This window comes from Scylla paramamosain, chromosome 1 (assembly GCF_035594125.1).
Source record: "Scylla paramamosain isolate STU-SP2022 chromosome 1, ASM3559412v1, whole genome shotgun sequence".
NCBI classification, from domain to species: domain Eukaryota; kingdom Metazoa; phylum Arthropoda; class Malacostraca; order Decapoda; family Portunidae; genus Scylla; species Scylla paramamosain.
Genome location: NC_087151.1, coordinates 10,245,001 through 10,258,475, shown reverse-complemented (window position 1 = coordinate 10,258,475; position 13,475 = coordinate 10,245,001). Strand labels below are relative to the sequence as shown.

Sequence of the window (13,475 nt, the reverse complement as noted above, 5' to 3'; positions counted from 1 at the left end):
TAACTCTTGCATTAGAAAGGTGAACAGAATAGGGATGAAAGAAAGAAGAAAGTCTTGTGCAGCGAGGCCACGGGAGGAGGGGAAACGTGCAATTAGCAAGATCAGAAGAGCAGTTAGCATGAAAATAACGGTAGAAGACAGCTAGAGATGCAACACTGCGGCGATGAGAGAGAGGCTGAAGACAGTCAGTTAGAGAGAAGGAGTTGATGAGACGAAAAGCTTTTGATTCCACCCTGTCTAGAAGAGCGGTATGAGTAGAAGCCCCCCCCCCCCCAAGACATGTGAAGCATACTCCATACATAGACGGATAAGGTCTTTGTACAGAGTTAGCAGCTGGGGGGTGAGAAAAACTGGCGGAGACAGTTGAGTGTTATTGAAAAAGAGGGGATAGTAGTCTGGAAGGTTGTGTCGAGTTGATAGATGGAGGAATTGAGTTTGAGGCATTGAACAATACCAAGTTTGCTCTGCCCCAATTAGAAATTTTAGAAAGATCAGAAGTCAGGCGTTCTGTGGCTTCCCTGCATGAAATGTTTGCTTCCTGAAGGGTTGGACGTCTATGAAAAGACGTGAAAAAGTGCAGGGTGGTATCATCAGCGTAGGAGTGGATAGGACAAGGTTTGGTTTAGAACGTCATTGATGAATAATAAGAAGAGAGTGGGTGACAGGACAGAACCCTGAGGAACACCACTGTTAATAGATTTAGGAGAAGAACAGTGACCATCTACCACAGCAGCAACAGAATGGTCAGAAAGGAAACTTGAGATAAAGTTACAGAGAGAAGGATAGAAGCCGTAGGAGGGTAGTTTGGAAATCAAAGCTTTGTGCAAGACTGTATCAAAAGCTTTTGATATGTCCAAGGCAACAGCAAAAGTTTCACCAAAATCTCTAAAAAAGAATGACCAAGACTCAGTAAAGAAAACCAGAAGATCACCAGTAGAGCGGCCTTGACAGAACCCATACTGGCGATCAGATAGAAGGTTGTGAAGTGATAGGTGTTTAAGACTCTTCCTGTTAAGGATAGATTCAAAAACTTTAGATAAGCAGGAAATTAAAGGAATAGGACGGTAGTTTTAGGGATTAGAACGGTCACCCTTTTTAGGAACAGGCTGAATGTAGGCAAACTTCCAGCAAGAAGGAAAGGTAGATGTTGACAGATAGAGCTGAAAGAGTTTGACTAGGCAAGGTGCAAGCACGGAGGCATATTTTCGGAGAACAATAGGAGGGACCCCATTAGGTCCACAAGCCTTCCGAGGGTTTAGGCCAGCGAGGGCATGGAAAACATCATTGCGAAGAATAAGAATTTTAATAGGTAGCATGAAGTAGTCAGAGGGTGGAGGAAAGGGAGGAACAAACCCAGAATCGTCCAAGGCAGAGTTTTTACCAAAGATTTGAGCGAAGAGTTCAGATTTAGAAATAGATGAGATAGCAGTGGTGCCATCTGGTTGAAATAAAGGAGGAAAAGAAGAAGCAAAGTTATTGGAGATATTTTTGGCTAGATGCCAGAAGTCATGAGGGGAGTTAGATCTTGAAAGGTTTAGACACTTTCTGTTAATGAAGGAGTTTTTGGCTAGTTGGAGAACAGGCATGGCACGGTTCCGGGCAGAAATATAAAGTGCATGAGATTCTAGTGATTGAAGGCTTAAGTACCTTTTGTGGGCCACCTCTTTAACATGTCTAGCACGAGAACAAGCTGTGTTGAACCAAGGTTTGGAAGGTTTAGGACGAGAAAAAGAGTGAGGAATGTACGCCTCCATGCCAGACACTATCACCTCTGTTATGCGCTCGGCATATAAAGACGGGTCCCTGGCACGGAAGCAGTAGTCATTCCAAGGAAAATCAGCAAAATCTCTCCTCAGGTCCTCCCAACTAGCAGAGGCAAAACGCCAGAGGCACCTTCGCTTAGGGGGATCCTGATGAGAGATTGGAGCAATAGGACAAGATACATGCTCTAGGTCATGGAGGATAGCAAAGTTGAAGGCTAGTTCACCAGGATGGTCACTGGCTTACTCATTCCTAAGCGAAAACGTTCATCACGATGGGTAAGACAAAAGGGATGCCTCTCACTAGAGTAATGCAACTACTTACTAAGCCTAACGTTCTTCATGGTTGAAGTACATTACGCAGTTCACTCAGACACACTGTAACAACGAGACAACACTCACTAGCTGGGGCGGGCCGCCTCTGCTGGCCGCGGCGATGGGCGCCAGAGGGGTGAGCTGTCCCCCGATGGGAGGCACTCTGGCGGCACCCATGAGCGAGCCCCCGAGAGAAGGTCTACCGAGGGGAGGGGGTGTTGCCAGGGAAGGTGTCCCTAGCGGGGCACGACCGAGACCCCGACCAAGACCATCTCTTCCTGTGAACATGGCCGGGCCCCGAGCACAGCTGGAGGCGGTGGAGGGGCGCTGGTGACTACTTACACTGTGGTCGTGTCCTTGCTCAGTCCACTGCCTGGAGTCCTCAATATCAGAGATCGCGTCCCCGCCAGGAGTCACGTCACCAACCTCACACTCCTTACCGTTATTTTCACGAACACTATCACCGCAACGGTCGTCTTCTGGGTTCAGATCCTTCACACTCACACTAATATCCTCTTGTGTCTTATTGTCAGCGTGAACATTGCCTCCCCCACCCTCTGAAGGCACAGGCACACTACTTTCCCTGCCCCTGCTGCCAACCCCGCCACTGCCCTCACTGTCTCTCCGGCATTTCTTCTCTCCAGACTCTTTTTCTATGTCATCTAAGGCACTGATCACATAAGGACGGCTGGGGTGTGCGGGCGGCCTCAGCGGAGGCCCGTCTGGGGCTCTGAGGCACTGACTGGTGAGCGTGCAGGCATCGGTGGTGGTGTGCTCGGAGGGAACGTTGCCATCACTGTGGGTCGGCTTCTCGTCACTCACATGGGCCTTCAGGAACTCTGAGATCTGAAGCTCCTCCTCATCAAGCTCCTCAGTCAGTGAATCTGTCGTTGGTGAAGTGTCTTGAACTGTGTCTAATGAGTACTTATTTGGTTAAAAATAGTGAAAAGAAGGACTGCATCTACCATCTCAATATCCTAGATTATTTTTATTGAGCTACATCTTGCATTTTAATTTGGTTACAATGAGAAGTAGTGAAAACAAGGTCATTACGTACCTTCTGGATATCGTATATAACTCTGATTTACATAAAAAGGGACGGCAGGTGCTTTAGAAGGAATATATTCGATATATCAATCGCATAATCTCTGACACATGCTCTGCAATAAAAACAAATATATCTTGGCGTTATGAACGTGTCCTTTCAGAAACGGCAAATGTCTAAACCTTCACAGCACCAACCTTAGAGAGTGGAGGGGGAGGAGAGGTAAGTTATGCAAGCTCAGCCTGTCAACTCCGTAACATACATGGTCGCACATAAAACAGCGGGGCACGTAAATTAATGAGCGGCTAATGCATGTGTGTGTGTGTGTGTGTGTGTGTGTGTGTGTGTGTGTGTGTGTGTGTGTGTGTGTGTGTGTGTGCGCGCTGAAGATCTCATTCCGGGGACCTCATCTCCCTTCTCCCTTTCCCGCAATGAATATCCCCAGCTGTCCCACGAGGCTCTCCACACCCCTATCTCCCTTGTAGTCCCTGCCCCTCACACCAAGACAGGGAAGCGGCGAGCACCTGCACTGGGGGCGTTGTTGTTGTTGTTGTTCTCGCCGGTGATGAGGGCACGCACGATGGCGTCAATGGGGTGGTTCCAGCGGCTCTCCCCCGTCCGGTGGTTGAAGAAGTACAGGCCAAGCTCAGGGTCTTCTCTGCAACGCGATGGAAACAGAAGATTGTTTAACTGGCCTGCTTATTCATGACATTGTGGGAAGCTATAATGAATAATTAGCGCGTGAATATTACGGGTTTCATTTATGCTCTGGTGTTTGGTGTTCTCTCTCTACAAAGGTTCTTAGACAAGGGAAGGTCAGTTACCTGACTTGCTTATTCTTGACGGGGCGTGAAAATATAAAGATCAACTACTGCTGGAATATTAAAGGACGATTCATTTAAGCTCAGGTGTGAGGTGTTCTCCCTACAAAGGTTCTTAGACTACTACGTCCTATAGTCTCCGCTCTCAACAGGGAGCCTCCTTCAGTGAAAGAGGTCATCAACCACTGAATGAATTAGAAGGGGAAGCCCATGTAAAGGCTAAAAGGTTACCCATAGAGTCCATGATGGTGGTGGTGGTGATGTTACTAACATGCTACCTCCACCACCACCACTGCTATTACAACAACAATAACAACAACTACTACTACTACTACTACTACTACTACTACTACTACTACCACTTTTTATTAAACAAGATCAATTAAGGACAGATAGAAGAAGAAGAAGAAGAAGAAGAAGAAGAAGAAGAAGAAGAAGAAGAAGAAGAAGAAGAAGAGGAAGTAAAAAAGATCCAATTACAGGCCGTTTCAAGAAAAAAAAAAAAAAAACAAGAGTAGGAGAGCAATACCACCACCACCACCACCACTACTACTACCGCTACTACTACAACTGCTATTACTATTTTTATTACTACCACCATCACTGCCACCACCACCGCCACTACTCATAATACTCACACAGGTGTCCAGCGGGAGGGGAGAGGGTGGAGCAGAGCGGCTCGAACCAGGGGCACCAGGTGGGGCCTCTCCTCGCTGCTTATACCTAGCTTCTCACAGTACTCGGTCACATCTGAAGGGAGAAACACAGCATATATTACCTTCAGGAGGAGAATACCATTATACCCGCCATGACACAAGAAGACTCTATATGAATGTCACTATCACATTGGGAATCTCTGGTAAGAATCTGAGATTTATCCTTGTCGCGACTTGTATACCACCGAGATAGCTATCAAGACAGAACCACACAGAACCGTCCAGTACAGAGACTCTAAGCCAGTGGTTTTCAAACTATGTTGCTAAGTGGTGCATTAAAGCTACATACCTCTTGGACTTTGACGGCGTACCTTTAGTAGCGCAGACTACTAAAAGGCACAAATTTAAAAGTACACACCTTTCTAGGAAAATCAGGCGGCGCACTTTGGTGTTAGTCACGGCGCACAGTTTACCAATCACTGCTCAAAACGAATGTCACTATTACAATGGGAATCACTGGTTTATGTCTGAGATTATCCTTGTCGCGACTTGAATGCCTCCGAGGTGGCTATTAAGACAAAGAACCACACAATTATTTAGTAGATGTCTTTGTCCTGGCGATGAGGGCGAGACAGCTGACGGAAACGGACAGGGAGCCCAACACAACAGAAGAGAGGACACCACGCCGCCCACTGACACGGTAAGTAGGGAGTTAAAGGGCAGGCGCGAGTCGCCACGTGCACGACTACCGAGGCTAAAATACCAATCTATAGGTCAGGTATACTTTATGTATGACCACCACTACCACCACCACCACCACCACCACCATCCCTTGTGTTTCCATCACGCAGTTCACGCTTGTCCTTCCCTTTAACCGCTATCGTAGTCCCCAGTCGCCTTACTAAACCACCACAACGTAGCGGCGGTAATCTGTTAACATTAGCAACTTATTAATATTACATTTTCCGCTGTTTTGTATTCACTATAAATGTATAATTCCCCTCCGCTACCCGATCTGTCCCTCGTGTTCTTGTTTATTTATGCCTAGCTGGTTTTGAAGCACGGTGAAGGTCTTCTGCTTATAGCCCTCCTTGTGTGTGTGTGTGTGGGGCAGGTGAAGGTCTCAAAAGGACAGTGGTGGTGATTGATGTTTAGGATCCATATCATCAAATAATACAACGTCTTAACTACGTATGACTCTACCTGGCACTAGTAGAAATTACTGTGATTTCCAATGGCGCGTTCATGATTCTAGTCCTTCCGTATCTTCAAGCCCGCTTCTTTATTTCCTCCTGCCTATTTTTTTTTTCTTTTTACTATATTTCAAAAGGGAGATTTCAAGATTTATCCTCAAATTTCGGATAACTCTTTTGACTACACTCTCTGAGCACTGGCACTGTTTTCCTCTAATGTATACGTAGACTTTTGTTGCCATAGACCAGAGTCCACTCTTCCATAAAGAAAAAAAGTATGACAGTCTTTATACACCTTCAGCTGGAGAGAGAGAGAGAGAGAGAGAGAGAGAGAGAGAGAGAGAGAGAGAGAGAGAGAGAGAGAGAGAGAGAGAGAGAGAGAGAGAGAGAGAGAGAGAGAGAGAGAGAGAGAGAGAGAGAGAAAATCCATGAGAACTCGCATAGTAATTTCCGTGGCCTTTATCCTGATGGGAGAACAGAGCGTTTCAAAATACGGGGCCATGTGTTCTTCGGTGTTTGATGGTGGTGGCGAGGATGAGGTGTTGATAACAGATGTTGGAGGAGAGGGAGTGTACCTGTATCAACGATGAGGGCACCAGCAGAATCTTCCTTACTGCACCACAACCATCTCCACCACCACTATGACTGTATATCGGAATAATAAAGATGACAAAACACTAATGAAAACAAACGAGAACATAAGATTAGTGTTATTATTCTCAGAACTGCGTAGTATTGTATGTGGTTATAAGGCAACTATGGTTGTGTGCATAGGGTTGTTTGCTGCTTGTTACGATTTTTTTTTTTTTTTTTGTGATGACTGAGAGTGAGAATGGAAGGCCCGCAGAGACATCAGCAAGGTAACGAGACCAGTGACCATAATATTCTGAAACGCTTCTACACCGCAACCAGACTACTTTCAAAAGGCTCTACATACTTGAAGTTACATAGATTTTTAAGGATATTTTTTTTATTTTTCGGTTCTAGTGACAGACTAACAAGGTTTCTACACTATTACACGTTCAGCCGACGCAGTGCAGTAGCAGCGAAGGAAACCAGGAACAAAAGACTTCAGAAAATTGTTATTAGGTACACATGCAACGTATTATAAAGCAGCTGCTGTGTGTTGCTATACATGCCAAGGTTTATGATTAGTGTGAAAAGCAGAAAAGAACAACCAGGTGCCGAGTACTGCGCAACTGAGCACTGTTAAGGGTTAGTTTTATGACTGTCAGTCCATTATTCAACCAATTTTACGCCAGTAGCAGTGGTGCCTTGTGTGTTGTGTGCGCTAGGCGAGTAGTGGAGTGGGTACTTTTCTTCTGATCTTGAGTGTGTTCGTGTATATATTCATGCCTTCCTCCACGTGTGAGTATGACTGGTTCAGGGAAGACTAGATTACGTTAACTGTTTGGTTTGGATACGGCCTGCCTGTACAAGAGGAGAATGAAAAGAAGAAGAAGAAGAAGAAGAAGAAGAAGAAGAAGAAGAAGAAGAAGAAGAAGAAGAAGAAGAAGAAGAAGAAGAAGAAGAAGAAGAAGAAGAAGAAGAGAACGCAAAAAAAAAAAAAATGACGATAATAAAAACAACAAAAGCATAAAGTAACTGGCGAATACGTGTTGCTAGACAGGCGTTGACTCTCTCTCTCTCTCTCTCTCTCACACACACACACACACACACACACACACACACACACACACACACAGAAGGGTGCACTTATCAGCAGCACGTGGCAGACTGCTCCCAAACACGCCCCCTGTCAATGGTTCCTCCCTAATCCATTACCAAACCCTAATTACCTGTCCCTCCCTCCCACGGATGCGCTCTCTCTCTCTCTCTCTCTCTCTCTCTCTCTCTCTCTCTCTCTCTCTCTCTCTCTCTCTCTCTCTCTCTCTCGCTTTGATTTATGTCATTATTTTTACGATTATAATTTGGTCAGTGTAAAAATAAGAGAAAGAAGTTAAGGACAAAGGACGAAGAAATAACAATAAAAAAAAAAAAACGGTATAATGATCAAAGAGAGAAAGAAATAAAGGAAGAAAGGAAGAAAGAAAACAAAATATAAAAAAAAAGAAAGCTCAAAAGGTTTCAGGGTTCTATGTCACTAAGACCTGCTTCCTCGAAGGCCTTTATTTTTCAACCCTTCCAATATATATATATATATATATATATATATATATATATATATATATATATATATATATATATATATATATATATATATATATATATATATATATATATATATATATATATATATATATATATACGTATATATATATACCATGCTCTGAATACAAACTCAGGACTAATAAATTTTTGACGACAATTTTCATAATACAATGTCTCGAAATCACATAAATTTCGTCATCCAACACAATTATTATCATTATTATCATTATTATTATTATTATTATTATTATTATTATTATTACTATTATTATTATTTTTTTTATTATTATTATCTATTCTATTCTGGCTAATAACTGATGATTTTATGCCAACAGAAAATTGAGTCAAGCATTTGGTTAATATGTTAGGCTCATATTCAGAAACGCTCTGCTCTCACTAAAGCTATTTTTAAACCAGAGATAATTAGCTGGATTCGGAAGAGTGTTTCTCCTGTTGATGATGTAGAAATTTTATTAATATGTCACTAGAACCGTAAAAACACCAATGAAAACCCGTCTAACCTCAACTAGAGCCTTTTGAATGTAGTGGATGTGTTTCAGAATATGGACGTTAATCGTGCAGGTGTCACCATCAGCAAAACAATAAATAACGTGTCATTTCCCTCTCTTTTACAAATCCACACATGATTACAATGCCCGGATCGTGTCCAGTAACCATAAACACGAACTTCACGAACCTCTTGGAATATTCCCTTTGCTGCCTTTATTTCGATGTACTTTTTGGGCAATCTGGGTTAGCAAGAGACGCATAACTTAAGAAAATGGTTCTCCGGTCATTCACATACCACGTATCATCATCATAACCATCAAATATCATCATAATCCTCCTCCTCCTCCTCATCATTATCGTGTCTAATTCTACTGCAATATTACAAAGGCTTACCCATTCCTCTTGCTCATTTACGTGAGTCAACTGTCTATTCCCAGGACATTTCAATAAAATCTCATGACTCAAACTATACAAAGCAAAATAATCTTAAAATTAACCTGTCCCACAAAGACAAATCCAAGTTATTCCCTCTAAATCAAACGAAGTGTAGTGCATATTATATAACTCCACCTAACTCGCATTTACTTACATAACAAACCAAGTCCATTCTAGCTACTATTACGTAATCTAACACACCCTTATATTGACAGAAATGGTCGTAAATCTCTCTCTCTCTCTCTCTCTCTCTCTCTCTCTCTCTCTCTCTCTCTCTCTCATACTAACAGCAGAAAACAATGCATTTCAAAATAAAGCCACGTAAGAACAAGGAGACAAGCGGTTAGTAATTCACGTGCACCAGAGTGGGCCATTGTTGTTTCTTGCTGTGGGTTTTTGCCTGCCGTCATTCCCTTCCCCTTCCTTGACTGGCAGGTGGCGTGAGAGGCTGTACGTGAACGAGGCTAGTATACCACATGCCTCATCCATCCTTAATTACTTCTCTCTCTCTCTCTCTCTCTCTCTCTCTCTCTCTCTCTCTCTCATCAATAAATAACCTACTTCTGAGATCGAATCTGAGCCGGAAGTAGTGAACAACACATAAATGGATTACCAAAGTAAGAGTCTCGAGTGGGAAAGCAGCAGAAGAGGAGATCGCTAAGGTAGTCAAGATTACCAGATAGATCGGCATGAGAAACACACGTGGCTAAAGAAATATCGGAGAGAGAGAGAGAGAGAGAGAGAGAGAGAGAGAGAGAGAGAGAGAGAGAGAGAGAGAGAGAGAGAGAGAGAGCCCCAGCCATGGTCCGCCCGTCCTTTCCTTATTCCCCAGCTACCGAGCAGAGCCTCATAAGATGCATTGCTGCCAACGCCTCCTCCTCCCACTACCACCAGCAGCAGCCCCGCCTTATCTCAGCCGGCGCGTTTCTGTGGTATGCTGGGCTGGCCTGGGAGAGAGAGAGAGAGAGAGAGAGAGAGGAGAGAGAGAGAGAGAGAGAGAGAGAGAGAGAGAGAGAGAGAGAGAGAGAGAGATACACAATAAAAGGAAAAAGACTACTCGTACAGGGAATATACAAGAAAACGATGCAAAATACTACGTACGTACACTGGAATGCATATTATTATAACCAAGTATTATTATAACCAAGTATTATTATTATTATTATTATTATTATTATTATTATCATGGGAGAAATGCTAGAACAGAAAAGTAGTCAGTCATTATAATACCGTTCAATGTCTGAGCGTGAGGGAGGCAAGAAAGGAAAACAATGCTGTATTACGTGGATGTAAGAAGAAGAAGAAGAAGAAGAAGAAGAAGAAGAAGAAGAAGAAGAAGAAGAAGAAGAAGAAGCACCACCACCACTATTGTCATACATAGAGAAGTAACGTCATTCAGAACCGTAATTGCATCCACTCTCGTAAGTAATTTTCCTCGTATTAAGATAAATAAACCAGAAGGGAGGATATAATGGCAGATTTCCTGGTATGTGCTTGAACATACCATATATATATATATATATATATATATATATATATATATATATATATATATATATATATATATATATATATATATATATATATATATATATATATGATACCGTCTCTTAAATAGTTCTGCAGTATAGAAAACAGGAATAATATTTTTCTCCTTTTCTGTGACTCCAATCAAATTTTTTTTTTACAGTGCCCTGAATGTTAACGGAAAAGATGGCCATAGCAGTAAAAGGGTTAAGAACATCAGACTACAAGAAAATAAGGGAAGCTGCAAGGAGTGGCCAGCTCTACATGTGGCAGTCTCTCCAAACTTATGAGCATCTATCATCATCAAGTTAAATCATATAAGGCTGTTGCTACTTGAAATCCCTCGTAATATACACAGGTGAGGGTCAAAACACACTCTTGTATCTGGCAGTCATACAGAAAGCTTCCCAAATAGACCTCGGTCATGGTACGTATACAATAAAAAAAAAAAAAGTCTGTATTTTTTTCACACGCAAATATGATGCACCACTCATTCAAAGATACGGAAATAAAAGCACACAACAATCGTACTAATGATCTATTATAAAGAGAAAGTGCCTCATTTGTACAATAATGTTACGTGAAACATGCCACTTTTCGCTCATGTACGCATTTACCTTGACAACACGGTGCCTTGATAAGCTTCCTGCGTGGCGTTCACTCTACGTAACAAGGAACGAGGGGAGTGTGTGTACCTGTCTAACAATCCTACAACTGTCTGTCCGCCTGCTCACCTGGGCGTACCGAGTATGAGTGTCAAGACGTCAGGAGTCTCTCTTTATACCCGTGTGTGTGTGTGTGTGTGTGTGTGTGTGTGTGTGAACGGGTTCGCGTGTCCGCCCCTTGAAGTGTAACCAGGGCAGCACTGTGGCTCTTGTTCATCTTTTTATGTGACTGTGTGCCTGCTCAATGATGTATCCTCTCGTGCTCTACCCGGAACTACGTTCACCCCTGCATTCCCTTTCACACGTAACATGCACGTTTTATTTGCCTACTGGACACTGTCTGTTGGCACAGGAAGCATTGATCCGTGGTGACACATCCAACTGCTATTAGATTTACAACTGCATCATTTAAAACTTCGATTGATCTCCATTTATGTTAATAGGCTAGTGGAAGTTATAGAGATTTTCACATGTGTATTTGTGATTCAAATGATAGTTTAATAAGGCATCGGTGGAAAAACACCCATGAGAATAATTTATTACAATAGGTTTATTACAATACAATTACAATAGGTTCTTATTTCCACTAATGTTAACAGGCTAGTGGACGTCATTTCGGATGTTTTCGTGACTCGTAATAGTTTAATAACGATTTTGCATCATCAGTAAAGAAACGCCTACGAGAATTTTTAATTACATGATCTTGAAACTTCGACTCTTTTCACTTATGTTAAGAGACACTAGTGGAAGTTAAAGTGATTTTCCAATGTGATTTCGTGATTCTGCTGTTAGTTTAATAAGGATTCTGTATCATGAATGGGAGGAACAACCATAAGAATCCTTCATTTTCATGTCTGTGGCCTTTGAAAATAGAGTAAATGAAGATCAAAATGCCTCAAGGTTTAGGTAACTAGCTAATACTTTCGTCTATCAGAGGGAGACATAGTTTTTTTTGCTTTTTTTTTTAAGAACACCATTGCCTGATCTTACTTTCATTCAGTATAATTATATTCCTCTTCTCTTTGGTGTTCTATAAGCTCTCTCTCTCTCTCTCTCTCTCTCTCTCTCTCTCTCTCTCTCTCTCTAGTACCGTCCATAACTTTTTTATCCTCCCTCCTACGTACGTCCTGCTTCCCAATCCCGCATCATCCTTCAATTATACATTAGAGAGAAGCAAGCATTCCAGACCAGACAAAGAGAAATAAACATGTGCAAACACCAATGATGGTTTCCCAGGATTTCCTATCGATTTACACACAACAGTGGAGGTGCACAAATAATCTATTCATTTTATTGGAATAACAACGAGAAATTATTGAACGAATCGAACAACTGCTGAAATATTTAAAGTACTAATATTTTTTTTACCCTCAACAAAGTGAAAAAAAAAAAACTGAATGATTGAAATCAGTAAATCTTACAAGAAGGAAATAGATTTTTTGTCATCTACATATCCGGAAAAAAAAAAAAAAAATTGGCAAAAGGAAGAGCGTAGCAGGGAGAAAGATTTACTGTAAGGAAGAAAGGGTAAAGAGACGAATAAAAGAATAAGCCCCCCCCCCACTCTCTCTTTCACACACACACACACACACAGCTACGTTGTCAAAAAGTGCGTTATTTACCAAGGTCTTCCGTGTGCTACAGAGAATGCCAGAGTAGGTGCAATAGTGGTCTATAAACCTTATAATTCAGCCTGAGAGAAGTTACCGGGCGCCACACAAGCCTATGCCCCGACGCTATCAAGCAACGAGTATCCCAATGTTATAGTGTCCATCAATACGCGATCATGAGGGGCACTGGAGGAATATAAGGTTTCGTATGACTGTGAATACGTGACAGAGAGAGTGAAGGATCAATGTTCAGGCGAATTTTGCCGATATAAACATTGAGAGCGTCAAAGTAGGTAGGATTCGCTGTTCTCTCTCTAGAAACGCTTAGCTCTCTCACCACGACTATTCAAAGGCCACAAAGAAGATTAGCTGGGTTTTCTAGTGTCTCTCCTGTTGGTAATGCAGAAATCTTGTAAATCTGTCACTAAAACTGTAAAAAAAAAAAAAAAAAAAACTTAAAAACCCTTGTAACTTAACTAAAACTATGTGAATAGTCGGAGTGTGGGCAAAGTGTTTCAGAATTTGGTTCTCTCTCTCTCTCTCTCTCTCTCTCTTGAAACATTCTTTCTTTCAACCCATACGTCACAACAATTATAATAACAATGATGATGGTGTGTGTAATGGATGATACATGAATACAAATCACCAAATACTGCCTTATCCTTGCAACAATCATCACCATCACCATCAACACCACCATTATCAGTACAAACATCACCTAGCTACCTCTGAGAGCCTGCACCATATTAGCCTGCTCCTCCCTCCC

General features: G+C 42.1%; 1 protein-coding gene across 2 annotated transcripts in view; it reads right to left on the bottom strand.

Moving 5' to 3' along the window:
- Window positions 1-13,475, bottom strand: part of LOC135100096 (uncharacterized) — a 38,270-nt gene that overhangs the window by 21,413 nt on the left and 3,382 nt on the right. For both annotated transcript variants that reach the window (XM_064003058.1, XM_064003047.1), the window contains exons 2-4: window positions 4,580-4,691; window positions 3,645-3,778; window positions 2,163-2,959 (exon numbers count right to left, since the gene is read on the bottom strand). In XM_064003058.1, coding sequence (XP_063859128.1) covers window positions 2,163-2,959; window positions 3,645-3,778; window positions 4,580-4,691 — 1,043 coding nt within the window. The remainder of the gene's footprint in view (window positions 1-2,162; window positions 2,960-3,644; window positions 3,779-4,579; window positions 4,692-13,475) is intronic.